General features: G+C 63.5%; 1 protein-coding gene across 2 annotated transcripts in view; it reads right to left on the bottom strand.

Annotated features, from left to right (window-relative positions):
• The window catches only part of SDK2 (sidekick cell adhesion molecule 2), a 49128-nt gene extending 25579 nt beyond the window's left edge, over nt 1-23549 (bottom strand). For both annotated transcript variants that reach the window (XM_086623899.1, XM_086623900.1), the window contains exons 1-2: nt 23471-23549; nt 3606-3765 (exon numbers count right to left, since the gene is read on the bottom strand). In XM_086623899.1, coding sequence (XP_086480025.1) covers nt 3606-3765; nt 23471-23549 — 239 coding nt within the window. The remainder of the gene's footprint in view (nt 1-3605; nt 3766-23470) is intronic.
• Nucleotides 23550-26668: the final 3119 nt, after the last annotated feature.

Below are 26668 nucleotides of genomic sequence, written 5' to 3'. Positions count from 1 at the left end.
CGTGGGGAGAGGAAAGAGGGCTGATTTAGTAGGTAGAAGATGCATCTCTACAGATGGGAGTCTGTCCAGAGGTAATCTATGTGTAAGGTAATTTCTGAAGGCAGCAGGACTCGATGCACCCCTTAATAGGACAATCTCGGGTGATAAATTACCAGCCCCAACTAATCTGCATGTTAAATTTCTTGTATGAGAAATAAATATCCTCAATTCACCAGAGAAGCGCTTTCCTTCCGAGGATTTCATTAAAGACATCAAGCTGCCTGATTTGCATGTTGTGATTCCTCGTACGAGAAGAAGTCAGGCTCCGGAGAGCTCGCAGGAGAGCCCGGCATCGGAGAGATTATGCATGGAAAAACAGAGCTGGCCCTGGAGAGCGCGGTGCCGGCATGCCAGGGCATGGGAGCAGAGTGTGCCGGCGTGCCAGGGCATGGGAGCGGAGCATGCCGGCGAGCCTCCACCGCCTGCCCACCCTGCTGCCACCGTGACGGAGGTCACACTGGGCATCGGCGGGGCCGGGGCTCTGCTGCAGGGTCCCCAGGAGCAGGGGGCAGCTGAGGTCCCACGGAGAGGTTCTCCCACACCCATGCCAGCGGCAGGCAATGGAGGCAGCAAGTGGGTGAAGGCAGGGTGGTCCCCAGGGATGCTCCCAGGCTGGTCCCTGATTCCCTGCCGTCCCCAGGGATGCTCCCAAGGGGGGATGGCTCCATGCATGCACAGAGCCAGGCTGGTCCCTGATCCCACACGGCCCCCAGGGATGCTCCCAAGGGGGGATGGCTCCATGTGTGCACGGAGCCAGGCTGATCCCTGATCCCTCCCTGGTCCTTGATCACACTCGATCCCCAGGGATGCTCCGGAGGGAGGATGGCTCTGCATGTGCATGGAGCCAAGCTGGTCCCTGATTCTCACTGTGGTCCCCAGGGATGCTCCCAAGGGGTCGGCTCCACCTGCATGCAGCAGGACTGCCCTGGCCCTCGCTGGCCCATGGCCAGGGACCTGCCGAGCCCATTGCCCACTTGCCCTTCACCACACGCCAACAAGTCGCTCGGGTGGCAAGCTGGCGGCTGAATCGCTGCGGGAAGGAAAGGGCGGTCGCCATGGAAACACGCTGCCAAACTGGGAGAGCAGCTCCTTCCCTTCAAACACGGCAGGAGCTCCTCCGACCAACAGACGAGGATGAACCAGGGCAGCTTGTGGGGAGCACAGGGCCGAGGGGGTGCGAGCCCCAGCCTGCAGCCCCCCAAAAAACAGGTCAGTGTGCAAGGGTGACAGCAGCCGGTGGTGCCAGCGGGGTGCCTGGCTGCGGGAGGGGATGCTGAGGCCAAAACACTCAGTGACACGCCATCCTGGCCAGGAACCTCAAGGTGATGCCACCTCCGGCCAGCTCCGCGGGCACAGGCACCCTGCAGCACCCAGCCCTGCTGCAAAGCACAGTGCACCCTGTCACAGGCACGGCCAAGCCCCGGGGAAGGTCCCTGCTGCCCCCAGAGTGGGGACATGCTGGGGGGGCATGTGCCAGCCCTGAGCTGGGGGGATCTGGCTGCACCCCGCATCTCTCACCTACGCTGCCGATGCACCCAGAGCCATCCCTGGTCCTGGCACAGACAGGAGCATCCCTGAGCCTCCCTGACCATCAGCACCAGCCCTCCTCTCTCCAAGGATTACTCTGTTTCTAAACTCGTTAACTTTTAATTACTACCTTCCCACTGCCTGAGCAGGCTGGCTCCGTGCCACCGACATCTCTATTAAAATTCAATTTCTGCCCATCATAACTAATTTTGGTACGTCGCCTTCCTCCCCAGCAGCCTTCAATTCCAGGCAAGACGTCCAAACTCTCATCACAGCACATTAAATCCCCGCGGAGACCCGGGGACAGGCAGCCTGCGCCGGGCAGGACGAGGCTGATGCCAGCAGGTTGCGTCCTCGCCGTGGCACGGGCGGGTTCATGCCAGGCAGCGGTTTGCAGAGAGGCTGTTTGCTTCATTAGCTGCGCCTGGGTTTGTCCGGGTTTTCCCCATGCGTTTGTTTGTTTTCTCGCTTCCTTCCCTAATCCTTTCTGGCTGGAAGCTGGAGCTGGAGGTGGGGGCTGGGGGCTCTGGTGAAAGGGAGTCACCTTGGCGCGGGGACGCGGGGCTGCTGGGCATCCCGGAGCAGAGATACGAGCACTGGCACCTTTCCTACAGAAGGGTAAACTGAGGCACAGAGCAAACCCGGGGGAGACCCAGAAAAGGAAGCCAGGAGTCCCTGTTCTGGGTTTGGAGGTGCCCTCCAGGCACGCCAACCCGCTCCGAGGATGGGGGCAGTGCCCGGGCTCACGGTCCTCACATCTTTCTCCTGCCCAGTGCTGTGTGGCTGTCCTGGATGAGCCCCTGCACGAGCTCTGTGTCCCCCCACCTTGCTGTCACCACCGTCCTCAAAATCCCACTTAAGGGGTGACATTTTGCATTGTTCCCGCCACAGCCAAGGTGCCTCCTGACGGGTGGGAGCTGCGGGAGCTGCAGGGCCAAACAGCATCGACATGCGGGCGAGGGACAAGGGACCCATCCCACAGGGCACCTGGTACCAGTGCAAACACCCAGCATCGAGCCTGGGACATCGCAGTGCTGCAGCCACCACGGCTTGGTGGGGGACAGCCCCCAGGGTCCCCACGGATGGCCACTGCGCCAGCACCCAGCATGGCACCGTGCTGGGGAGGGGGACCCAGCACGGCACACAGTGCCGGGGAGGGGACTCAGCATGGCACATGGTGCCAGGGAGGGGACCCAGCATGGCACATGGTGCCGAGGAGGGCACCCAGCATGGCACATGGTGCCAGGGAGGGGACCCAGCATGGCACATGGTACCAGGGAGGGGACCCAGCATGGCACACGGTGCCAGGGAGGGCACCCAGCACGGCACACGGTGCCGGGGGGGGGACTCAGCACGGCACACAGTGCCAGGGAGGGCACCCAGCATGGCACATGGTGCCAGGGAGGGGACCCAGCATGGCACATGGTGCAGGGAGGGCATCCAGCATGGCACACGGTGCCAGGGAGGGGATGTCACCCAGCCACATTGTCTACGTTCCCGGCATCCCGGAGCAGCCCCGCGTTGCTACAGCAACACGAAGCCTTTGGATTTGATGCCTTTAAACGGGAACGGCTTGTCTCGGGCTGAATTATTGATCACAACAGAGAGGGTGACACACGCAGACAGCAGCGATGGCGAGAGGTGCCCGGCTCGATTTAAAGGCGAGCTCCAGGCAGGCTGGCACACGAGGCCGGATGCCCAAACCTGGGCAATCTCTCCGCCTGCCCCTTCTTGCTCCTTCCCCCGGTCGAGCCGTTCTCGAGGAGCCACGAGCCGCCGTGATCCGCAGCGCAGTGTTAATCCCGCTCTGGGCAAACGCCTCCTCCCCGGTGTTGACCTGCTTAAACCCACCGTTTGCTCTCCAAACAGAGCCGGCAGCTCCCGGCGCGCTCACCGCTGCCGCCGCGCCGCCCGCTTCCCCGCCACGGCATCCCCGGGCAGGGGGACCAGCGATGCCCGCTGTGCCGCAGCGGCTGCCGGCGCGGACTGGCGGGATTCACCCCGGCCGCTTGGCGGTGGCGGTGGTGGCGGGGACTCACCGGTACTCCAGGGAGAACTTGGTGAGCTCCCGGCTGTTGTGCAGCCACTTGAACTCCAGGGGCCAGCTGCCCTCTGCCATGCACGTCAGCACCAGCCGGTTCCCTTCCAGGTGGACCTGGCTCCGCACTGGCTCCGTCTTAAAGTATGGGGAGACATCGTCTGCGGAGAGAGGAGGGAGAGGGGGTGAGAGACATGCCCAGCCCCATAGCTTGCCACCCCCATGGCCTGCTGGCCCCATAGCCCACCAGCCCCATGGCCTGCCAGCCCCACAGCATCAGGACCGCTCCATCACACAGACCCGTAACTCAGCAGCGCGTGGGCAGGGGGATGCCAGTGGCCACCTCCCCATCCCCCTGTGCAGCCAGGGTCCCTGGCCCCCTCCACTGGGTGTTTCCCCCCTCCCCACCGAGCCATTTCACAAGCCCATCGAGCGGAGCTTAGCCCATCGAGGGCTCCTCTAAGCTGCTTGCTTTGCTTTATTCCTGGCTGCCCTTGCAGCGTTGCAGAAGCACAGAGCTTTTAACTCGGGGGGCGAAGGGGGCGGAGGGGCTGGGAGCGGAACGAGACATGAACACTTACTCCTCTCCTGGTTTATTTGCTAAGTAAAACCATAAATCGAAACACACAGCTCCATTTTCTGCTTAACAAATGGAAGCCCTTTTACTTCAAAGACACATTCGTATTCCCCAGCAGCTTTCAAGTGCGCTTTCAATCACGGCTTTGGGTTTTTTCTTTGGGGTAAGGCTTTGCCGTCTTGTGTGCGCGAGCTGAATTCCTGCCACGGCTCTCCGCACCGTGAGTCGGCACCAAAGCTGTGCCCATGCCCATGGGCTCAGCCTGCTCCTGTGCCCCGCTGCGCTGGGGAGGGGTGTGATGAGTTTGCAGGAGCTCAGAGGCACTCAGACACTGCCAGACACACACTGGGGGTCCCTCTCCCCTCCTGGCTGGCAGTGCCCAGTCCCTGCACACCCTGGGGTGCCCACACGCTGCACCCACATGGAAACATCCCAGCTGCCTTGTCCCACCTGTCCCCAGGGTGGGCACGGTGGTGCTAAATGCCCGGAGAGCTGTTGGGCAGAGATGGAGCAGCTCACAGCTCCTTAATTTAATTCTCCTCTCTGACCTTCAGCAGCTCTGACTGGCATGGGCAGTCCTTATCCCAGTGCCCCTGCCCCAGGTCCGGGCTGGATCCGGGCATCAGGGCACCTCCAAATGCAGACACAGGGCAGCGGGGCCAAACGCCGCAGCAGCCCAGCTCCCCAGGGAGCCCCAGACGCTGCAGGGGCAGAGGGGTGCCCACAGGCACCACGGCAGCTCTGTGCCCCAGCTGGGGGGGCTGGCACCGAGGCTGGCTGGCTGTGAGTCCAGTCTATGGCCGTGCGATTTGCTGGTCCACAGAGCTCGTGGCAGCCCTGCGGTGGCTGAGCCGCGGCTTTCGGGATGCCCAAGGAGCCGGGCACACAGTGCTGCCGGGGCTGACTGAGCCAGGCACGCAGGAACGTCCAGGTGCAGGATCAGTGCCTGTGCACAGCATGTGCCACCTCTGCATGCGTGTGCGTGCACACGTGGCCCCACCACGGCGTGGCAGGAGGTCGACCTGCATCGCTGGGGCTTCGCCCACGGCAGGCTGGAGACATGGGATTACCGCAGCGCCCGGCTGGGGCCGTGGCACAGCCAAGCACGGGCTCCAGCACCAAACACCTCGTGCGTGAGAACCAGTAAACGAGCCATGGAGCAGCCCCGGGGTCCGGCTGGGATAGACACAGCCAACGCATCGCCGCCGCGAGGACCCACAGCAGAACGGGCTGATCCCCGGGCACCGGCGGTGGTCACGCACGCACGGGCAGCACCGGAGAGCCGGATCGCAGGGCTGTGCCGCCGGGGCCCGGCTGAGCGCACTGGGGCTGAGACCTGGCGTATTCGGTGCATGCCCAGCACTGAGCCCAGCGTTTGGGCGGCGTTTGGGTGGGAGGCAGGGTGCTCCTGGCACACCTTCCCCCGGGCCCGCGCGCCGCTTGCATACATCCTAATTTGATTTTAAGCAGCTAAGGCTCATCTCGCTCTGAAGCGCCTGAGCCATCTGTTCTGCATTAAGGGGTGAAAAACGGCGCAGAGGAGGGGAGGCGGCTCCTAATGCCACTATCGATCGTGCCATCGCTGCCCGCCCACGAAGGTCACAGCAACAGCCTTGGACCAAGCGGCTCCTCTGAGCCCCTGCCCCAAACTGGCTCCTCCACTCCTCTGGGAAACCAAAATCACTCCAGCCATGGGCAGGGGACAGTGGGGCCGGGGGTCCCAGGCACACCGGGCATCCCATGCACGGGGTGAAGGTGGCACCGAGCTCTGGACCCCAGCCCAGCGGGGGGATCGGCGTGGCAGGAGGAGCGGAGGAGCCCAAGGAGGGGAACGTGGCTGCTTTAGTGCCAACATATCCAGGAACAAGTGAGGCTGTTCCCGGTGTTCACTGGCCCACCAGCTCCCTGACAGCCGCCTGTGCCAGCTCTCACCACCAGCACGACGTGCCACGGCTCGGATGGGAGAAGGGTGGGAGCTCTGCTGCTGAGCAGCGCTGCACCCCCTCACATCCCAGCCCCTCCGGCAGCCCTCCCTGCCTCAGTTTCCCTCCGCTTCCTGGCATCTCAGCTCCACTCCCACCACCCCAGCAGCAGGACAGGCCATGGCACCACCAAGTCCAGGGTGCACAGGGGTGCCCACCACCTCACCGCAGCACCAGCGCAGATGAGGGCTGCCATCCCCCAGACCCGGCGGGAGGATTCCTGGTGCATGACAGCCACGTCCCCCCGAAACGAAGGGTCATTACTGCTAATTCCGCCTCTCCCCCATCTGTTGTGACTGTTTACACTCCACTTGCTAATTAGAGACTAATTAGTTGGTGCAGAAATTCATCACTTTCCAAACACAGGCGGCAGGGAGCAGCGTCCCTGGGAACATCTGCACATGTGCCAGCGGCACGGGCTGGCGCTGAGCTCCCGGGGCCACCGGCCCGGTGCCGTGCCATGCCATGCCACGCCATGCCATGCCGTGCCAGCTCTGCCAGCCCAGCACAGTCCCCTCCGCACAGAGAGGTGCCACCAAACCATGCCATCCCCATCCTGCCCACATCGGTTGCCGCAGCACCGGTGACCCCAGCGCTGAGCCCCACCAAGCTGCCAGTGACGACAGACAGGAAAAATAGGATGCCAAGCGCTGGCAACAGGGAAGGGGGACAGGAATGGGGACGACCCTGGCTCTGTCCCTCCACTGCCGCTGACATTTTAATGCCAGGGCCTCGCAAGGCACTAATCCTGCCTAATGGGATCAGAATCTTTGCCCCTGCACTTTATTTACATAAGGGCTGCCAGGAGCTGGCGCATTAGTGCCAGGGAGGGGGTGCAGATGTAGGGCAGGGGGCCCAGGGCTCACCGAAAGAGCAGTAATGGATCCTAATTCCTGGGCGTAATGGGAACTAAGCCCCCCTCCCCGCCCCTCCAGCTTCAAATCCCTCTTGATGGGAAGGGCTGGGGAGTTTTAAGCCAGGAGGAATCCCGGAATGCCTGCCAAGGGCAGGGCTCTGCCAGGCAGCTGCTGACAGGGGCAGGAGGGTGCGACCCCCTCACTGTGCTCAGCGAACCCCGGCAAGCGGAGAGGAGATGGGGATGGGGGCTCCAGGCCTGACTCCACGGGTCCCCCCCCAACCCCCACGAAGGAGCAGCGGCTCGCAGGACTGCCGGGTCCTTCTCCCACCTTTGCCGTGGCAAGGAGGGTCGCCCTCCTCCTGGCACGGTGACCCCAGGGACAACATGGTGTCCCCCCACGCTTGGGCTCAGCCTTTGTTCCGCACAGGGTCACCACCCCGCTGCACATCAGACAGGGGGTGACAACCAGCCGCTCCCCCCCCCAGCTCGCTAATTAAAAGCTCCTCAGCCCAGCGCCCGTTCCTGAAAACTGACATCAACCAGGGCGAGGAACAGTGGGATGCACTGGGCAGCCCAACCACACCATCACCCGCCAGTGCTGGTGGGATGCCCTGAATCCAGCCCAACCAACACCAAGTACCAGTCCCCAGCACAGTGCCCACCACCACGCCCACTGCCTTGGCTACCCAGCACTGACATCTGCCTCGGAGAAAATAACCCGATCACCTCCTCCCTTCCCACCAGACCCTCTTTGGTCCAACGGGGCAGCCCTGGGCAGGGATCGCTGTGCTGTCTGCACCGCACCTCGACCATGGCAGGGGGGGCAGAGCAGTGTCCCCTGTCCCCCAGGCTTCACAGGGCCCCCTCGCATCCCTCCTGGGGCATCCCTGCCCAGATAGCAGGAAAGCAGCCTGCCGGGAGCGCTGGCACAGCCGCCTGGCACTGCCACTGAGCAGCACCCCCGGCTCCCACTCCGGCCCCCGGTGCCCCCCCAGCACGGGGAGATGGAGCTAAATCTCTTCTGCATCAGACTATCGCTGGCGCTCCGCAGCACGAAGAGATTAAAAAACAATAAAGAGAAAGCGAAACCCTCCGCTATAATTACCAGCCTTTAGCCGCCAGCGGAGGCAGGGAGGGAGGGAGGGAGGGAAGGAAAAAGGGGGAAAAAGAAACAGAGAAGAAGAAATCCACTAAAATTTTAATAGGAACCACTGCATTTAATTTAACGACACATTTTTTCAATTACCAGAATAATTGTTTTATTCATAAAACGAGTTTCAATAAAGAGGGTAATTTTCCTTTGTTTTATTATTCATTTGTGTAACAGATTCGCGGCGCAGTTCCCCAGCGCCGCGGCAGCCGCTCCGCATCTGGGGATGGGGGGAAGCTGGGGGGGCCCTGCGCCAGCACGGCAGGGAAGGGGTTAACATCCCCAGGGCACCCCATGGCCCCTGGACACAGCGCCCACGGGGGACCATGGCATTCCTGCACGCCCAGGTGAGCGTCACAGCCCTGGTTGGGTGCAAGGAGAGACGGGCCCTGGGGCACCCACCCTGGCCAAGGCACCCTGTCCCTGGGACAAACTATGTGCCCTCTGTGGCCACCTCAGCCAGGTGGCCCCATGCCCAGGGACCTGGCCGGGCGCAGGTGAAGCCCTGGGGAGCCATCCCTTGGCTAAATGACATTTTCCACCTGTTGGCCACCAGCGTGCGGTTGGGGGGCACCAATTTCTCAGTGGCCACCGGTAAATTCATCAGGCTGGTTCAACGGCGCACAGCCCGGCGGGCACCGGGGGCGTGGCCCGGTGGGCACTGGGGGTACAGCCCTGCTGCAGGGATGGCAGCGACTGACACAGCTCCTGGGGTCCCCACCATGGTCCCCTCCTGGGGCGGTGCCGGTGGCAGGGGCCACGCGGGGCGGGTGGCCAGCAGGTGCTGGGGGATTAGCTGTCGCCGGAGCCATTAGTATTCCTGGGACAAGGCTTCAGCCTCTTCATAAAAAGCAAACACAGAATGGAAATGCCAAATGCTCCCAGCACCAGGAGAGCCACGGAGCATGACGTGCTGCTGAGCGGGGACCCAGGCATCCTGGGGGGCACCCAGGTGTCCGGGGGGTGCCAAGGACAAAGCCGAGCATGGGGTCGAGATGACATGGGCATCCTCCTGGCTGAGCCCCGCTCGCCCTCGTCCCACCTGAGCAGGCACAAAGCAACCGAGCACAGCCCCCCAAACTCATTGCACATGCAGTCCCTGCTTGCCAGTGCCCGGCTGCTCCACTGGCAGACAGCAGCCCCTGGCTGCACCCGCCTCACTGGAGCCATGCCGCGGTGCCGTGCCATGTTCCGGCACAATGCAGCCCCTTTGGTTCATCCTCTTTCCGTGACACCTCCCCAGCACGGGGCTCTCGGCAGAGCCCAGGTTTCACCTCCTCACCCAGCAAACACAGGCTCGTCAGCAAAACCCACCAGCAAAGGGTTTTGGTGCCCCACAGCAGCGTGCCACGGCACTGTGCCAAAGCACCTTCGCTTCTCTCTAATCTGCTTGGCTCACACGAATGCCGCCGGCGAAGCGTGGCAGCAGCATGGTCCCACAGGAGGAGCCATGCATGGCAGGAGGGAGGCACAGCATGGCATGGCATGGCAGTCTTCACTACAGCTCGCTGAAACCAGGGATGAAAGGCGGCACAGCCGCACTGGATGCAGTGGGGGAAGATGCCCTTTACGGGGCATCAGCCCTGCTCTGCCAGGACCCCCGGCCCCACGCCCAAGGCGGAGGGTCCCTCTGCACCCCCTGAAGCAGCACGGCGTGCTGCAGAGCAGGGACCCAGCTGGGAGCCAAGGGACTCCCCTTCCTGCTTGCATCAGGACTGGGTGGCCCCGAGGCCATGAGCATCCCCACGTCCCCCAGTGCCACGGGGAAGGGGGCAGCCAGGGGGCTCCAGCCCCAGCCACGCACCACAGCCTCCCTGGGGCTCGCACAGCGGGGCAGGATGGCTCCATCGTCCCCAGCCCATCACCCACCAAAGCCAATATCCATGCCAGAATCAGCCCTCGGCCCTGATCCCAGCGGAAAGGGCTGGCCCAGGAGCGCAGGGTCAGCCACAGGGGACACCCCAGGCTGGGCTGGTGGCCATGGGGCAGCCCCGGTTCCCAATGGCACAAAGAACAGTGCCAAAGGCACCGGGCACAATCCTACCCAGCTCAGCCCCATGGATCAGTCAGGCTTCCCCGCACACCCCTACCCATGGTGTGTCTTTAAATGTGGCTTTTTTTTATTATTTTTACTAAGAAAAAGACTTACAATTGCAGATGTGTCCATTAATTCTCACAACTAACTTTGCTCCCTTCCTTCCCTGCTTTTCCCCTCCCTCCCCTTCTCCCCCTACTGAGACCAAGAGCTTGAAAACTCTCCTTCTGGCTATTAATTAAAAGCAACCTCTCCGCTATCATGAGTGTACTTCCCATAAATTAATAGCGGCCTTCTTAATCAAATCTTATCTCCTCTCCGAGCACCCGGCGTGCGGTGCCGGGGTTGGTATCCCAGTCTGCCCGGCCGTGAAATGCAATTTCCAATGCTCCGGTGGGCTCGGCAGCTCTGCTCCATCTCCTCCTCCTGCCTGCGCCTGTACCTGTGCCAGCCCGGCAGCACCGCCTCGGCCGGGAGGGAGGGAGAGGGGCCTGGCACACCGACGGCGGAGGTGGCTCCCAAAAGACACACTCCATTTCTCAGCCATTTACCACGTTTATCCGCAGCCCCCGCGGATGGCACTCGCCTTCTTGCATTATTGAGAGGGCACAGCGCGAGCCGGGGGGTTCGGTGCTTGCTGGCGGCGCAAAGGTAATCGCGGGAAATCCTCCTGCTGGGGCTGTGGACACGGGAAGGTGGCACGGACATGGCATGGTGGCACAGACGCGGCACAGCATCTCACGGGGTCAGCCAAGACCAATGCTCTTGGACCTGCAAGCTCATGGTGCTTCACTCGCCGCGGCACACTGGAGAGCACCGTCCCCCTGCTCCCCGCAGCACGGTCCCCCATCCCTGCCCTTGTCCCACCAGGTTTCCCTTCTCCCCCTTCACACAGCACCTTCCCAGCACACCCCCAGTGCTGCCCTTTCCCAAGGGCGAGTGCAACCCCAGGATGATGATGATGGGGACCCAGACACACGGCCCGGGCGATGCCACCACGCCAGGGCAGCCCCTGCCCCATGGACATCACCATCCCTCCCTGGGATGGGGGTGCAGCAGACCCTGACCCCATCCCACTCCTCCAGCCCCATCCATGCTGCAGCAGATCCCCAGTCCCAGGGGATCCCAGGCAGCAAACATGAGTGGGAAACCCAAAAACAGTGCCCTACGGCTGCTAATTACAGCCCTCTCCTTCGCCGTCGGAAAATCCTGCACAGGCTGAGACAGGTATGGGGGGGGCTGGGGCTTGGGGCCCCCCAGAGCACGACGGCCTGAGCCAAGCCCTGTGCAGCAGAGAGATGGTGGAGGCTGCGGCCAGGAGCCACGATGAAGAGGAGCTGCGGCTCGTGCGGGGACGGCACAGCGGAGCTCCGAGGGCTTTTGGCGGAGAGCCCGGAGAGCCCCAGCTCAGCCCCGTCCCACCCAGATCGCCCAATAAAACCGGCGGGTTTTTGCACCAAAAGGGGGGCCGCGGGTGGGAGCGGAGCAGTTCGTCATCCGGCACACACAGGAGCATCTCGCAGCAGCTGCATCCCTCCAGCAGCGAACCCCGGAGCCGTGCCACGTACCATGCCTGTCCTGCCACGACCGGGCACCGGAGCAGCCCTCGGGGAAAGAGCTGGAGCAGGATGGTGAAGCCGAGGTGCTCCCAAGCTGCACGGGCACCCGGTGCCCTCCAGCCTTTTGCCGCCGGCACGCACCCTGCAACAACCTCGCTGCCGAAACGCATCTGTCTTTGCTCCGATGCCTCATGCTGAGCCCGGCTGGCAGCCAAGGGCACGCTGCCCCTCGGGCTCGGGCCACGGCTCCTGCCCACCCGGAGAGACGCGGGTGGAGCCAGGCACATCTTCATCTCCATCCAACCCTCCGCGTGTTTGTGCAATTGCTTTAGCCATTTCCTCGCAGAGGAAAAGGTCTTCTTGGTGGTGGGGGAGCCCTCAGAGATGGGCCCAATCCTGGCAAGTGTGTGCACATCAGCCTCACGGCAAGAGGGGTTGGGTGAAGGAGAGGAGCCGGACTCGGCACTGCTGCCCAGCCAGGAGCCAGGCTGGACTGGGCAGCACACACAGCTCCAGCACCGCTGCCCCCCTCCCCCTTGGAGGAGATTTGGGGTTTCTTACATGCCGTAAGCCGATTGCAGAGGTGCGTTAACTGGATTAGGTGGGAGGCTGAGACGCAGACCTGGAGAAGCTGCTCAGCAGAGCACGGCTCCTGCCCGTGTCACACTGGCAGGATTTGCAGAGCTGCCTTTTAAACTGATTTTTCTTCCCTTAAGCCTTGGGAAAGGTGAAGCTGTGGGAGGGATGGGGGCTCTGCCACCTCCTCACCCCATGCAAACATCCTGCAGGGCCCCGTGGCAGCAGGGTCACGTCCCCACATCCATCCCCACAGCCACCCCTGCCCTCAGCGCGGGCACCAAGATGGGCAGGGTGACACCGCACCACCTTGGGCAGCACCGACCTGGCTGGGCACCCGCAGCGCCGCAGGGAGCAGCACGGTGACCTCGAGTCCCGGCACGTCCCCGTCAGCACCCACCCGTGGCGATAATCCCCGCTGGCAGCAGGCACCGGCTCGGGGCTCCCAGTGACAACCCTGCGGTTAATGCAAGCTGACCGCTGCAGGGCACAGCCGGGGGGTCCACAGCCTGAGCACCCCCCTTCCTGGCTGCACCCAGCGCAGGGGACCTGCCCCAATGCCCCTGCACAGCCCCAGCCTGGGGCAGAGGGCACACGGACGGGGTCACAGCAATCCCTGCCCCCAGGGACGCACGGAGCAGCCCACCCACGATGTCCCCCACCTCCTTGTGCAGTTCCCAGCATGGCACTGGTGTCACCTGCGAACCACACAGCGGTTTTGCTGGTGTCACACTCCATCCATCTCCGCCGGAGCTCTGCAGCAGCGCTTCCCGGCCTCGGGCGGGGGGAGAGGCAGCGGGTGCCATTTCTGGGGCCAGCGGCACTCGGCAAAGCCCAGGAGCCCCAAACCCAGCCAAGGTGGCCCCGGCATGGAACGCGGCCAGACCTGCCATGGCACAGCCAGCACGAGGCCACATCCAGCTCCTCGCACCCAGGGGTTCTGAGCAGGGCTGGCGCTGCCCGCCGGGGCCATGGCATCCCCCAGGACGGACAGATGGACGGACGGGCGCCCTCCTCCCACACTGCCTCCCGCCAAGCCGGTGGGACACCCCTGCCATCTCCCTTCCTCGGCCAGCATCTGTCTCCAGGCCCATCCTTATTTATTTATTTGTTAATTAACTGCTGTTTCCACAACAAACGCTCCAGCTTCTCCCAGCCTCCAACAGCCCTGGGGCTGGATTGTTAACTAGGATTTTAATTTGTTAATTAAAAGCAGGATGGCTCCATAACAAGCTCCTCTTCTGCAGCCGGGCTCTCAGAGGGCTCAGTGGCCACAGGCTGAGCTGGCAGCCGTGCCATGCCTGGCCGAACCCCCTGGGGACAGGGCGCACGAGAGGGGTGGGCACAGCTCCCCCGGGACAAGGGGTGTTGGCAGAAGAGACATGGAGCTGGGCAGCACCACGGTGCCTGCTCCAGACCTCCCTTCTCCCAACAGCGATGCTGGAGATGAAGCCACCTCCCTTTGCGGTCTGATCCTGCAATCCCTTCCTCAAACACGGCGTGACCCCCAGCACACATCCCTGGCTGTCCGAGGGTCCCAAACCTGGTGATCGACTCCCCCTCTGTCCACGGCAGCAGCTCCCACACTTCTGCCCAAGGACGGCAGCCCGAGGCACCCAGCCCCTGTGGCACCAGGGTCCCAGCCCGGGTGCCCTGCGGTGCCAAGGTGGGCCAGGTAAGGCTGGAGATGCTGCCGGAGCCAAGGGAGAGGCGTCAGCCTTGGCCAGGGAACAGCGTTTCATTGAGCCCCGCGGCGAGGCCGGGAACAGAGCGGGGCTGTGTGCCTGCCCGTCCCTGCCTGCCCCCGCACACCCAGCCCCTCTGCCCGTCCCACCTGGAAAAAACAACATTTTCCCTTGGGGGAAACCCCCAACAGATGCTCACACAGCACCGGCGCGTGTTCCCAGCCCAAGGAGGACGAAAAGCAGAGCTTTGTGCTCTGAAGCGGCCCCGGTGGACCCCCACGCCTGGCCATGAGTGCACGGACCCTGGGAGCCTGACCCCAAACCTGGTCCCAAGCACATGCACCCCAGCACGGGGCTCCAAACCCAACCCCAAACATGGGGAGCTGCAGGGAAACCCCAGCAAAGGGACCACGCGTGGATGCTCCTGGGGGGACAGGAGACCCCCAGCCCACGGGCATGTCCCCAGGACTGCCTGGCTGCGGGGACAGACATCACCATGGGCTGCAATGACCCCTGTCCCCAAGCAGGACACAGCCCTGTCCTCAGCCGGGAATCTTTAACGAGCTCCGGCTGAAACTCCTTCCAATGCCACAAATCCTCCCGACCCCGCGATTACGCAGCTCCGCCATATCTGGGTCACTGCTGTGAGTCACGGACACCCGGAGAGTGACTCAACACTATGAGAGGGGCCAGATCCTGCCGCTGATTTCCCCAGGAGAGACTCCAAAACAGCGAGGAGGAGAAGGACGGACAGACAGACGTCACCTCCAGACCCCCTCAGCCACCAGCCAGACACTCTCTGGGCAGGAGAGGGGGGTGAACATGCATCCCCCCACAACCGCAGCCTTGGAGGGGCCCTTCCCAGCCCCATCCCAAAAGGCTTCACAGCCAGGACTGGAGCTTTCCCACGAGGGTTTGGGGGAACAGGCTCCATGTCCAGCCACCAAGCGAGGCAGGGGGTCTTGGCAGCTCTGGACCCCAACCCCAGCGTGGTCCCAGCACCGTGTGCAATGGATGGCACACAAGCCTGGTCCAGCTCCGAGCTGGATTTGACCCCACAGAGTATGTCGAGTGCATCCTCCAAGTATTCCTGGAGAGCGACCACAGCCCTGGGCTGCGGTGGCTCCCGGGGCCACCGTGGCCAAGGAGAGGTGTGAAAGGAAAGCCATCACCAGAGACCCGACAGGGTGTCACTTCTGCAAGGGACATCCGTGCCCCCTCCTCACCATCCCCCCTGCATCCCCCGGCCACGCAGGATGCTCCGCGCAGCCCTCGCCCTGCAGCCGCCCTCGCAGCCAGACAAGCAGCCACTCTCCAGGCTCGCCGCGAGAATCTCAACAAGGCAGCATTTCCCAACCGAAAAAAGATACAGCGGGAAAGAAAAACAGAAGGCAGAAACCACAAGAAAAACCCCACTCAGCCTTTCCCATGGCGCTGACGCAACGAAGCCGCCAGCCCCGCGGGATGGAAAACTCTTCGCCAGCTCCCCACCCTGCCGTGCCGAGCGGGACGAGGGTGCCGGCGGCCGCGGTCCCCCTCCCCGCAGCACAGCCCCAAGCCAGCGGGCACCGGGCACTCGCCCATTTGCTGGGGTGTTGCCTAGACATCCTTTTTCCAAACTATTAATTAGTCATTGCATTGCTCACTTGAAACATAAATAGCTGTAGCATGACAGCGAACACGAGTTTTCCTTGGAAAAAGCCTTTTCCAGAGCTTTTCCTTCCCAGACACCCCTGTTTGCAGATGGGGGATGGGAACAACCCGCAGCCTGGCAACCCCTCCCCAGCCATCCACCGCAGCCCTGAATTTCCAGGGCAGAGAAGCGAACTCTGAGCATTGCACTTATTTACACACTTGTGGCTCTCCCAGCCAGAGGGGCTTTTCCAGCCAACGCCGTGATGCCGGGCCAGTGATTCCAGCGGCAAAGCCAGCGCCGCTGCCCAGCTGACGTGAAGCTTATGGGGAGAAGCCAAGCGAGCGAGACTCCGCCACCGCCCCAGGTGAAGTTCACTGGCAGCACATCGCCCCTGCTCGCCGCACGTGCCTCATTTCCACCCTCCACTGCACAGCTCGGCTCCTGCCCTGGCCCTCCTTTCCACCGTGCGAGCGAGGAAAATGGAGAAATCGGAGCGATGAAGGCACCCATCACCCCCCTCCCCTTGCCCCATGCGTGCGGGCAGAGACCGGGTGCCCAGCGCTTCCCAGCAGCTGGCGGGGAGGGCTTCTCCCAACGGCACAGCTCTGAATTAAACACACCACCCTAATGAGTTGATTCTATTAGTTTGCGAGTGCATTGAGAACTCATTATCAAAATAAACATCAATTCACTCCGCCGAGCGCGGGGCCGCACGCGCGCACGCCCCGGCAGCGCTGCAGCTGGGGCCGCGGGCGGCTCCCACCCCCAAGACATGCCACTGGTCCCCTCCGCGCCCCATCTCCAGCATCCACCACGGGCTGGCCCCGAGGGGGTGCAGGGGCAGCAGGCACCCACCCTGCAAAGCCCCTCGCACCACGAGGTCTGCTCCTCTGTTTCAGCTGCGAGGCTCCAGGCTGGGCACCCAGCATTGCTGCTTGCTGGGGTGGGAGACCCCCAAGCCCCCATCACCAGTTGTGCAAGGTCCCCTGGAACCTGCTTGCTGCTGCTGCAGCGCAAGAAGCCAAGTCACAGCCCCTCTGGGCTGCTGCAGGGCAGGCTGAAGCCCCCCACCCCGCCCCAGGGTCTCTAGCCCCCCACAAGCACCCCCGGGTGCCAGCACTGCACCCAGCACTGGAGCTCCAGGGGCTCAGCAGACCCCAAGGCCCCCCAGGGACAGTGGGGCAGGAGGCATCGCCCGAGCCCCAGGAGCCAGCGCCGAGGCGGGAAGCAGGGGCACAGCGGGCGCATTGTCCGGCTCGGCAGGACGCGCTCCCTTTGGAAACAGCAGCTAATCCCATTTCATCCCCTTTCACGGCCATCAGCTGTTTTTCAGGCATTCAGGAGGCGGGTTGCTGAAACCAGAGCTATTGTGTCCACCGCGCCCCAGCCCCCTCTGTCCGTCCATCCATCCATCCTGGCCACACGCTGCGCCAGGATCCGGCAGCATGTCCGCACCCAGCTCCCGCCCCGGCAATGGCCCCAGCCAGACCTTCGGGGACTGCCAGGAGATGGGGACACTGGACCCGTGCAGGATCCGCTCCCCTTCGCCTTCCCCAAGCTCCCAGTATGACCCATGGTCCGAGCCCAGACAAGGAGGAAGAGGAGGAGGAGGGGAAGCACTGAGCATCCCACCATGCCAAGATCCACGGGCACAGGCTGAGCATTGGGCACAGCCACCTGCACAGCCCAGTGCTTGGTTGCTCCTCACCAGGGAGACACAGGCTCCTGGAAGGGATGAATAAGGAACATACACGACCCTATAAACCCCAGTTAATGCCCAGCCCCTGCCCTGGATTCAGCCCAGTTTCCTCACCCAGTGAACCGGGATGCGCTGGGGGGCTGGCCCGGCAGGATGAGGACAGAGGGACAAGCTCCTCCAACCATCCTGGTGAACGCACCCCAGCCCTGCAGACGTGTGACAGGGGAGCAGGTGGGTCCCCAGCCCCTGCTCTCACCCAGGGAAATGCCCTCTAGCTCACGATTCGCATGCCCAGGAGTGGGCACACGTGCCCTGATCCATGAAGGGGCTCTAAAAATAGCATTTACCTTCACCAACTTGCTGAGAGCCACGAACGCAGCCATGCTGCTGAGTGCCAGGGGGCTCCACCCCACAGCCTGGGTCTCCCACTGGCCGAGGTGACCTGCTGGCCACAGAGTCCCACCCTGTGCCACACATGTTCCCACTCTCCAAGAGTGACACAAGGGACACTCGCCCTTGGAAGTCAGGGGCAGCAGGACCCTGCCGGGCACTCTGACCCTGCCAGCTTCGCACACCGACCCGAGCGCCCTGGAGACACCCCTCCAGGGACCAGCTCCCACCAAGGCACCCACGTCCCACTCCTCGCCCGGCAGGCCCCGGGCATCGCTGCTGCACAGAGCCAGGAGGGCTCAAGGTTACAGCCGAGGACTTGCAGGTTGTCGTCTCGCCCAGCAGCGCAAGAAGCAATTAGTTATCACAGCTAAAATTAGCTCAGCGGTTTCTTTCTGCTAATGGTCAAACTCATCATGGTTTCCCTACACCGGGGGCCTCGGCATCTCCGCGCGGGCGGGCAGTGATTGATGAGAGCTGACGGAGCCGCTCACAGCACAGCGTCCCGGTCCTCTGCCCACCGTGCCCAATGCCACCTCTGCCCGGTGCCTCAGTTTCCCTCCAGCTGTCCAGGGGCAGCGGGAGAGCTCCCTGGAGCTGCCACGCTCTGAAGTGGATGACGGGGACAATGCCTGCTGGCAAGGAGGGCGGCTTCGGCATTCCTGGAATCGCCATCACGCCGTCCCCGCCGCCGGCCGGGATGCCCAGCTGCTGGCACACGGCGACAGCTGGTCCCAGCACCCAGGGCCTTCCCCAGCCCACGGTGGCTGCTGGCCAGGAGGTGACACCGATCCATGCAGGGAGGTGACAACTCGGAGCAGCCGGTGCTGCCAGTCACAGCATCCCCTGCACGAGCCCCAAGAGCCCCCCGCACTCCAAGTCTCCCTTCTCGGAGAGGGGGGGACGAGGGCAGGGGTGCAGCCACCCCCCATCAGAGCGAGGAGACAAAGGGGCCGGGGACCAGCTGCAGCCCGGGAATGTCCCCTGCCCTCGGCCCCGTTCCCAGGGATCAGGTTACCCAGTTCCCAGGCAACCCGAGCCCGGCCCGGCGCTCCCGGCGCAGGATTCCCGCACCCCGCGGGGCTGGGGGCGAGGGCAGAGGCCGCCGAGGGGGCCGGGGCCGGCCCGGCCGCACGGAGGTGGTCGGCGTCAGGCGGGGGAGAAGGGAAGAAAGGTGAAGCATCATCGCTGGGAGCGGGATGTACCCCCAAAGCATCACTGGGAGTGGGGGGCAGGATGCACCCCCAAAGCATCGCTGGGAGTGGGGGGCAGGATGCACCCCGACAGCTGGTCCCCAGCCCCACGGAGTGGGTGCTCAGAGCAGTGGTCATGCCAGCGGCATTGCCAGCGTGCCCGGGGTGTGAGGGATGCCGGGCAGGACCGGCACGTTCCTGCCTGCTGGCAGGAAAAAGGGCAGCAGGAACACACCCTGAGTCCAGACTGACCCCAGGGACAGCCCTGGGGATGCAGAGGGAGGGAACCCCAAAACAGAGCAACAGCCCAGGTGATGGGGGAGGTCCCTGGCATTGCCACCATGCCGCTCCAAGTCAACCTGGCGTCATGCCCTCTCCAGCAGCTCCATGCAACGCTACCCTGCGCAGGAGGGCAGCATCTCCTCTCGTCCCTGGGACCTCCTGGGACATCCCTTTGTCCCCAGCACTCACTGCCACCACGGCCCCACAGGGCTGCTGGACGCCCACGGGTGCTGCAGAAAGCCAAGGGCTGGTGCCACGCACCAGCAGAGCACCGCAGCCACTGGCCCCTCCGCACCACCCTGCGCCCACGCACCAGCCCCGGCGTGACCACAGGGGCTCGGATCGCCCTTCGTTAGCGCGATCACATCACCACTGACAGCAGTGCATTTATGACCAGTCTGGCACTGGCCATTTTTCACCCAGTGACATGACTTACTAACAAGCTCGGGGAGGTAACGAGGGCTCAGAGGTGCGGGGACCTGGCACTCACCCATCCCAGCTGGGACCCAGCACCCGGAGGGTTTTGCTCACACACAGCTCTGCACCCCAGTCTGAGCAGGGCCCTACTCATCCCAGGTACCAGCCTGCGCTGCTGCTGCAAAACATCAACGCGCTCCCAGTCGGTTTGTGTAGGGCCTACAGTATCACGTGCTGTGGCTGGAGCTCATCCCCAGGCAGGAACCAGCCACATCAGGGAGCAGCTCCAGGCATGGGCTGGGGACAAGGACACGGGTTGTAAAGACCCACGCAGTTAGACGCAGGGTCACTCCTCATCACACCGGCACCCCGCGAGCCAGCCTCCCTCCTCCCATTTTTAATTATCAGCGTTTTCCCATGTTCGCAAGCAACCTGCATCCGCCTGCCTCCCTCCTTCCCTCTCTCCTCCAGCTCCTTCATTCGCTCCCGCTGAGCAGAAATGCCACCGCAGCCTAATTCCCATCACTAAGGGATGAGCAGCACCCGACACGGCCACCCTGGCCCCTGGCTGGCACCAGGGCGGGAGCCACTCAGCTGCCCCCAGCCCATCGATGTGTGCCCAACTATGCCGGCAGCTCCGGCACCACCAGGCATCGGAGGTGGGTATGAACCCCCAGCTGCCCTCCTTCCCGCTGGCAGCCCTCGCCCTGCGTGATGGCATAACCCTGCAGTGCTGTGGCCAGGACCACTGGCACCCCAAACCTTTGGGGACCGGCGGGGGACTGAGCACAGCGACACAGGCTGCGGGGATCGGACCGGATCCCCCTCCCTGTTACGGTTATCAGGTCATCAAAATTTTATTGCCGCGCCGGGTCACTAATGGCTTCCAAAGCAGCATCAAATTTTAATCTTCCCTTCCTCTCCCCTAAAAGCCACTTTCCCGTCGGAGCTTTGCACGAGGCCACCAGCAAACGTGCCAGCCACACACACGGAGAAGGGGGAGCCAAGGCAGGAGATACAGCCATCCCTGTTGCCACCGGCACAGAGGGCACCGGCAGCACCCTCCACAGAAGCCACCAGCCTGTCACCAGTGTCACATCCCCGGGAAGGAGCAGGGGCTCGTCCTCCTCCTGCTTTGCCCCGTGGGGCTCCACACATGCGGACGTGCCCAGGCACCACGCGTGGGTGCCAGAAGATGCCGGCGCTCCCCCGCTCCAGCCTCTAATAAGCCTCTTTGGTGGAAGCTGCCCGTCTCAGGCCCCTGCCCCAAATCCCATCTGGAACCTTAAGCCTCCCAAATCCCTCCTGGGACTGGCCGCAGCCTCCTCAATCCCATTAGAGGTGCTGTACCAGCACAGGGGGTCCTGGGCTGCACCCCCAGCCTTGGGTGGGGGGAAAACCGCATCCCTGGGGGTCACAAAATCAACAAAAAGTGGGGAGGAGAGGGCTTGGACCTCCCCAGACATCCAGCCCCCCACTCTTGGAGGGCCATTTATTGTCTTGCGTCATCAGTTGAAGGCGCCTTTGCTGCAGGTGTGGGCTGGCCAGGGCCAAGCTGGCAGCAGCGGGCTGTCGGTGCCCCCTCAGCCATGGCACAGCCCCCCAGCCATGGCACCGGCGCTCAGCCCTGGCACAGGTCGCACTGCGACACGGCTCCCGCCCGGGCGGCGCTGACTGATTAGCCTTCCACCCAGCACCGCACTGGGCTCCGGGTAATTAGTGCGAGGCCCCTAATCAATAAGTTATTTTTTGCCATGGGTAATTAATAATTACACAGCACAGACGGGCTGTAATTAAACTTCCATCCCCTCTCCCCAGCAGTGAGGGGCCTTTGTTTTACCAACCGCAGGTATTAAAGTGTTTCATCCTGCACCCAGGGAGCCCCCGCACCCCAGCTGGGGAGGTCTCACCCCGTTCCCCCCTCCTCCTCCCCGTCTCTATTGATCCCATTTTCTTTGGCTGCCTGAATCAATAGCACCAGCACAAAGCGCTGCCCGCCTCCGCTCCCGCTGCCCCTCGCTGCCAGCCCTGCAGGGATGCCAGCGCGGGGCCGCCCTGCCCGGCCCACCACAGCAGGGCTGAGCTGGAGACCGAAGCCGGGCATCCTGCCCGCACGCCTGCTCCTTTTCCAGCTCCCTCACCCCAGCACCCAGTCAACCCCAACAGGCTGCAACAGCAAGCGTCGGCAGCCCAGGCACGCCTGGCACCACAGCCAGAGAGGTGACCCTGCCGGTGCGTCCTCAGTGCCATCCGCGGCTGGGGAGACGGGCACGTGCCAGGCTTTGGCAACGTTCCCTCCACCGCGACTCTGTGGCGGGCAGCCACCGCTCGCGCTCGCCCGTGGCCGCTGCCTGCCACGCCACGCCGGGCACCGAGCAATGTCACGCCGACCGCGAGGACGTGACACGCACCGCAGGGAGCCGAAGCCGCAAAACTGGGATCCTGCAGCGGGAAAGGGGAGCAAAGCCCCTTCCCCAGCCCTGGGTGGGCTGAAGTGCAGGCAGCTCCCTGGCTCCCACCCCACGGCGAGACCCCGGAGCCCCACGGACAAAAGGAAGGGGATTCGGTCATGCCAGGAGCCCGTCTCGCAGGCGGGGAAGAAACGGACCACGGGGGACCCGGCAGCCGGGAGAAGAGAAACTCAGCAAGGGAGTGAATCAATCAAAGACCTTCCGAGCTCCCCGCACAGGGCCTGCCCGGATAATATACTGCCGCTTTAGATGTTATGTTCTGAACTTAATTACTGAGAAATTATAGCAGTGCTGGGGGAGGCTCAGGGGGAGCGGGAGGACGGGAGTGCAAAGGGACTCCTGGCTCCACTCGCTGCTGCAAACAAGGGCAAGAAACACTGCGGGCAAGGACCCCCGGCACTGCGCCCCACTGTGCCCCCCATGTTTCGCAGCCTGGATCTGCTCGGTCTGAGCGGCGGGGATGGAGGTGGCCATGCGATGGTCCTGCCAGCCAGGAGCCTCCTCCGCAGCCCTGCAGGGAGCCTCGCTCCTGGGCAAGGGATGGGACCCCAAAGCCCCCTGGCATCTCTGAACCCCAGCTGCACCCCACAGGGCCACAAACTATTTCTACATTCCTCTCCAGCAGCGAAGCAGCTAAAACCAGACTGTCAGAGCCCCAGAGATGAGGAGCAGAGAGGAGCTCGCCCTGCCCGGCGGTACTGCCTCACCCCAAGGGCCGGCTGGGTGCACAAGGAGAACCGGGCACCCCCGGGAATCAGGGCTCCAGAACCCCCTCCAGCCCCAGCTCCCTGACCAGTCTGACCAGCCAGCTGGAGGTCGATGAGACCAACACCTGAGCAAGAGCTGCTCCCAGGGAGCTCCCCAAACTTGCACCCAGGTCTTGTGCTGCAGCAGGGGTCCCTCGGGTGGGGGTGAAATGGGTGCCTTCACCCCCTGCCATCCCTGGGGGGATGCTCAGTCCCCCGAGGGCAGTCCAGGGCAGTCTCTAACCCATGCTCTGAACAACGTTTCCCCCATTCCCAGCCTGGGGGCAGTTATGGGGCAGAGGGACGGAGGAGGCAGAGCAGAGTCGGGCTGCTCGCCCCCGCCGAGCCCTCCCGGACACCGGGCCGCGCTCAGCACCGGCGGGCCCCGGGCCCCAGCTCCGGGGTTGCTTCTTGAACACCATCGATGCTGGGCCCCCCTACAGAAGCAGCTCCGGGGCCGCCTCGGTTCCCGCCCCCCCGGCTGGCACAAAGCTTCCCTAGCCCGGAAGGATGGGAGCACGGGGACCCCCTCAACCCTCTGCAATCCATCTCCAGCATCAAAGTCGGAGCTGAAGGGCACCCCCCCGCCCCAACCCCCCATCCTCTTACCTTGGGCGCCGGCTCCCGGGGGGCTAGACAGGGCGAGCACCGCGAAGAACAGCAGCCCCCAGCTCCCGAGCCGGCCCATGGCTCCGCCGAGACGGGGAGGTGGGGGGGTTGGGGAGGGAGAACTTCCCCGACTTTATAATCCGGGCGGGTGCGGCGCCGGTCCCCGCTGCTGCCCGGGCACCGGGGCGTCCTCCAGGCTTCGGCGCAGGGACCTCCGCAGCAGCGCTGCTCGGAGGAAGGCGAAGACGATGGGGTGAAAGGCTCCTCACGGGGCGAGGGGGGTCCGCAGCCAGCCCCTCACCATGTGCAACTTCCCCGGGGACACGCGGAGCCAGGACCCCCAAATCCGGAGCGGGGCCGGCAGCCGAGCTCCTCCCCAAGCGTCGCGCCCCGCGTCAGGGAAGGGGACAGGAAGGGCTGGGCTGTGCGCCCCCGGCCCCTCCTGCCCGCCCGGGCACCACGGGGGCCGGGCCCCCGCCGCTCCCGGAGCCGAGCGCACCGCAGGCGCTGAAAAGTTTGGGGTCCAGGGGCAGGGGGCGACAGGCGGCCCCTCCCAACGCTCAGCTCCTGTCTGGGGACATCCCCGCCTCGGTGGCTCCGGGCGACGCGGGGGGGGGCCTCTCCCCCCGTTGCCTCCCGCTGCGCCCCGGCACCCGCCAGGAACCGGCGAAAGTGCGGTGGCGGCGCTCAGCGGCGCAGGGTTCCGCTCGGAGCCGCCGGCCGTGCGCGGCGGGCGGGCTGGCGGCGCCGCGCCGTCCCCTCTCGGCGCTCCGGCCGGCTGCCTGCTTCTCCTGCGCGACGCGGCGGCGGAGTGAGCCGTGGCGGCGGGGCTCGGCGGAGCCGGGGGCAGCCCGAGCCGGGGAGGCGGGGAGACGGCGCGGCTCCGAGCGCTACCCAGCGGCCGCGGCCGGGCGCGCACGGAGCCGCGGGGGGAGCGGGGGCCGGCGCGCCCCCGGTGCGTGCGGGTCCCTCCCCGGTGCCCCCAGCTGTGGAAGCAGCAGCTCCCCTCTGCAGCTGTCGCTTCTCCAAGTGCCTGGAGCCGACCCCCACCCCGCGCTGCCCCCGGCCCCTCCGATAGCCTTCAAAGCATCAGCACCCGGTCCCTGGGCAGGGGACACAGCATGTCCCCGAGGTAGCTCACAAGCAGAATTGCAGTCACTGCCACAGGCTTATCAAAGCAAACATTTTAGGGTTTTCAAAAAACCAAATCTCTAACCCTGGAGATGAGCCAACAGCACCTCCCAGATAACATACCACCTCTTCAGGCCTGATCCTGCAATTCCTCAAGCCCAGAACTCCCAACAGGATCAGGCCTTGAAAGATCCTTCCAAGATGTCTGTGCTTTATGCCAGTACAGCGCCTTGCATTTGGTGGGGGGGGAGCAGCTCCACCACGGCTTCTACCGAGCATTAACACCCAGGGACCTACACCATCTGCACAGAAGGAAATACCCACCCTGAATGCTGGATCAGCCTCCTGAGCGCACACAGCACACCTCTGAGCCAAGGGACCTACGAGGATCAGAGTGAAATGAAAGCATGAGCAGATTAGCCTGAAGCCAGGCTCAGCACCGGCAGGTCAAATCAGGGCAGGGACAGAGGGAGCACTCCCCCGCCGGCGTCGATACAACCGTGTGCGTTCGTGCCCAGGCACCGGTGTGCATTTCCACTACATTATACGCACTCACGTGTAAATCATGCGCAGTCCTCGAGGGGACAATGCCTGCGTGCGCGTTATGTATTTGGAGAACTACTGCCAAATTTCCCATCGACCTCTCGAAGAGAGGCTGAACAATAACCCAGCACTTGCCCACCCCAGCATTAATCAGCTCCGTGGTTGGCATTCTCAACCGAGACGATGGGGATCGATGTGCTGTGGGAGGCTGCAATGCCGGCTCACCCCTCGAGGACGTGGCCCCCAGTGCGGGCTGGAACAAGCACAGGGCAAGCCGCTGCCATGCTGGGGGTGAGCTCAGCCCCCCGCACTGGGCTTGGACCCTGCTCCCCAGGCACCAACACACATGCTGCAGCGAGGAGTAGCTGTGATAATGCTCAGCACGCTCCCAAGCCCCTGCGGGATCAGGGCTTTGTTCCATAAAGAACAGGAATTCCTGTCTCCAGGGCCATAAATTCAGCGCCTGCCCCTGGTGCCTGCGCTGATTTATGGTTATTACAATTAATCTTGCCGAGGTGCGAGCCGTTTATTACCCACTTGCACAGGTACCTGCTTCCCCACAGTCACCCGGGCAGACTGGCTGAGCGCTGATCTCACAGCAACGCTCCCACCAGAGCCTGTCCGTCCTCCCTTCCAGCCCTGGCAGCTCCATCACAGCTCTCCTCTGCCCAAATTTATCCAAGTGGGAGCAAGTTCCAGCACACACCACCACAGCCAGCTCCAGGAGCGGGTGGAAAAGTCAAGAGCTACCCTGTACAATGCTGGCACATCTCAGGGACCAGAGAGGGCAGCAGTGTCTGGTAGCACCCACATTGTCACCTACCCAGGGACCCTGAGGATGTGCCAGGTGATGCCCGGGTGGCAGGCTGTGGCCTCCCTGTGCTGCTGGGTCACCCCTGCCCCACACAGAGCATCTCTCCATCTCCCATGAGTGTTAGCCCGATCCTCCAGCAACATCACATGGCACATTGAGAATCCCAGCTTCTGAGCCACAATTTGGGGCAGCATCACTTGTAATTATGACAACACACACACAGACCAGCTGTGAGCCACATGGCATGACTCTTGCCCCTCCGAGACTCTTCTGGACAGGGTGAAGATGCCCAGGTCCCCACATGCACGTCAGGGTTGGGGCTTTTGAGCTCCTCTCTAAAAACCCCTCACCCCAGGTGCAGGGGTCCCAGGCCCCCAACCACAGCAGCACGTCCACTGGCTGCTGCTTGGAGACCTCAGCTAATGAGGGGTTCGCCTCACGCAGCCGCCGCACCAGCCCCGTGGGCAGCAGAAAGCCGCCTCGGGCCTATTTGTAGATTTGAAAGCTGTTATTTTGCCTCCTGCTTGAAGAGGGCGCATCAAAGTCAAACCCAAAATACGTCGCGGGGTTTGAATTAAAAACTCTTGTCTGAAACCAAGGCAAGTTCCAAAAAAAGATCAAGGCTTTGTTTGAAATGTAAAAGTCTTTGCTGGGATGTCAGGCGCTTTGGGGACTGTCAGCAGTATCCAAAGGCTGCAGGACAACAGCCA

Source organism: Tauraco erythrolophus, chromosome 20 (genome assembly GCF_009769465.1).
Source record: "Tauraco erythrolophus isolate bTauEry1 chromosome 20, bTauEry1.pri, whole genome shotgun sequence".
Taxonomy (NCBI): domain Eukaryota; kingdom Metazoa; phylum Chordata; class Aves; order Musophagiformes; family Musophagidae; genus Tauraco; species Tauraco erythrolophus.
Note: the sequence above shows the minus strand (reverse complement) of the source record. Positions and strands in the feature narration are given on the sequence as shown.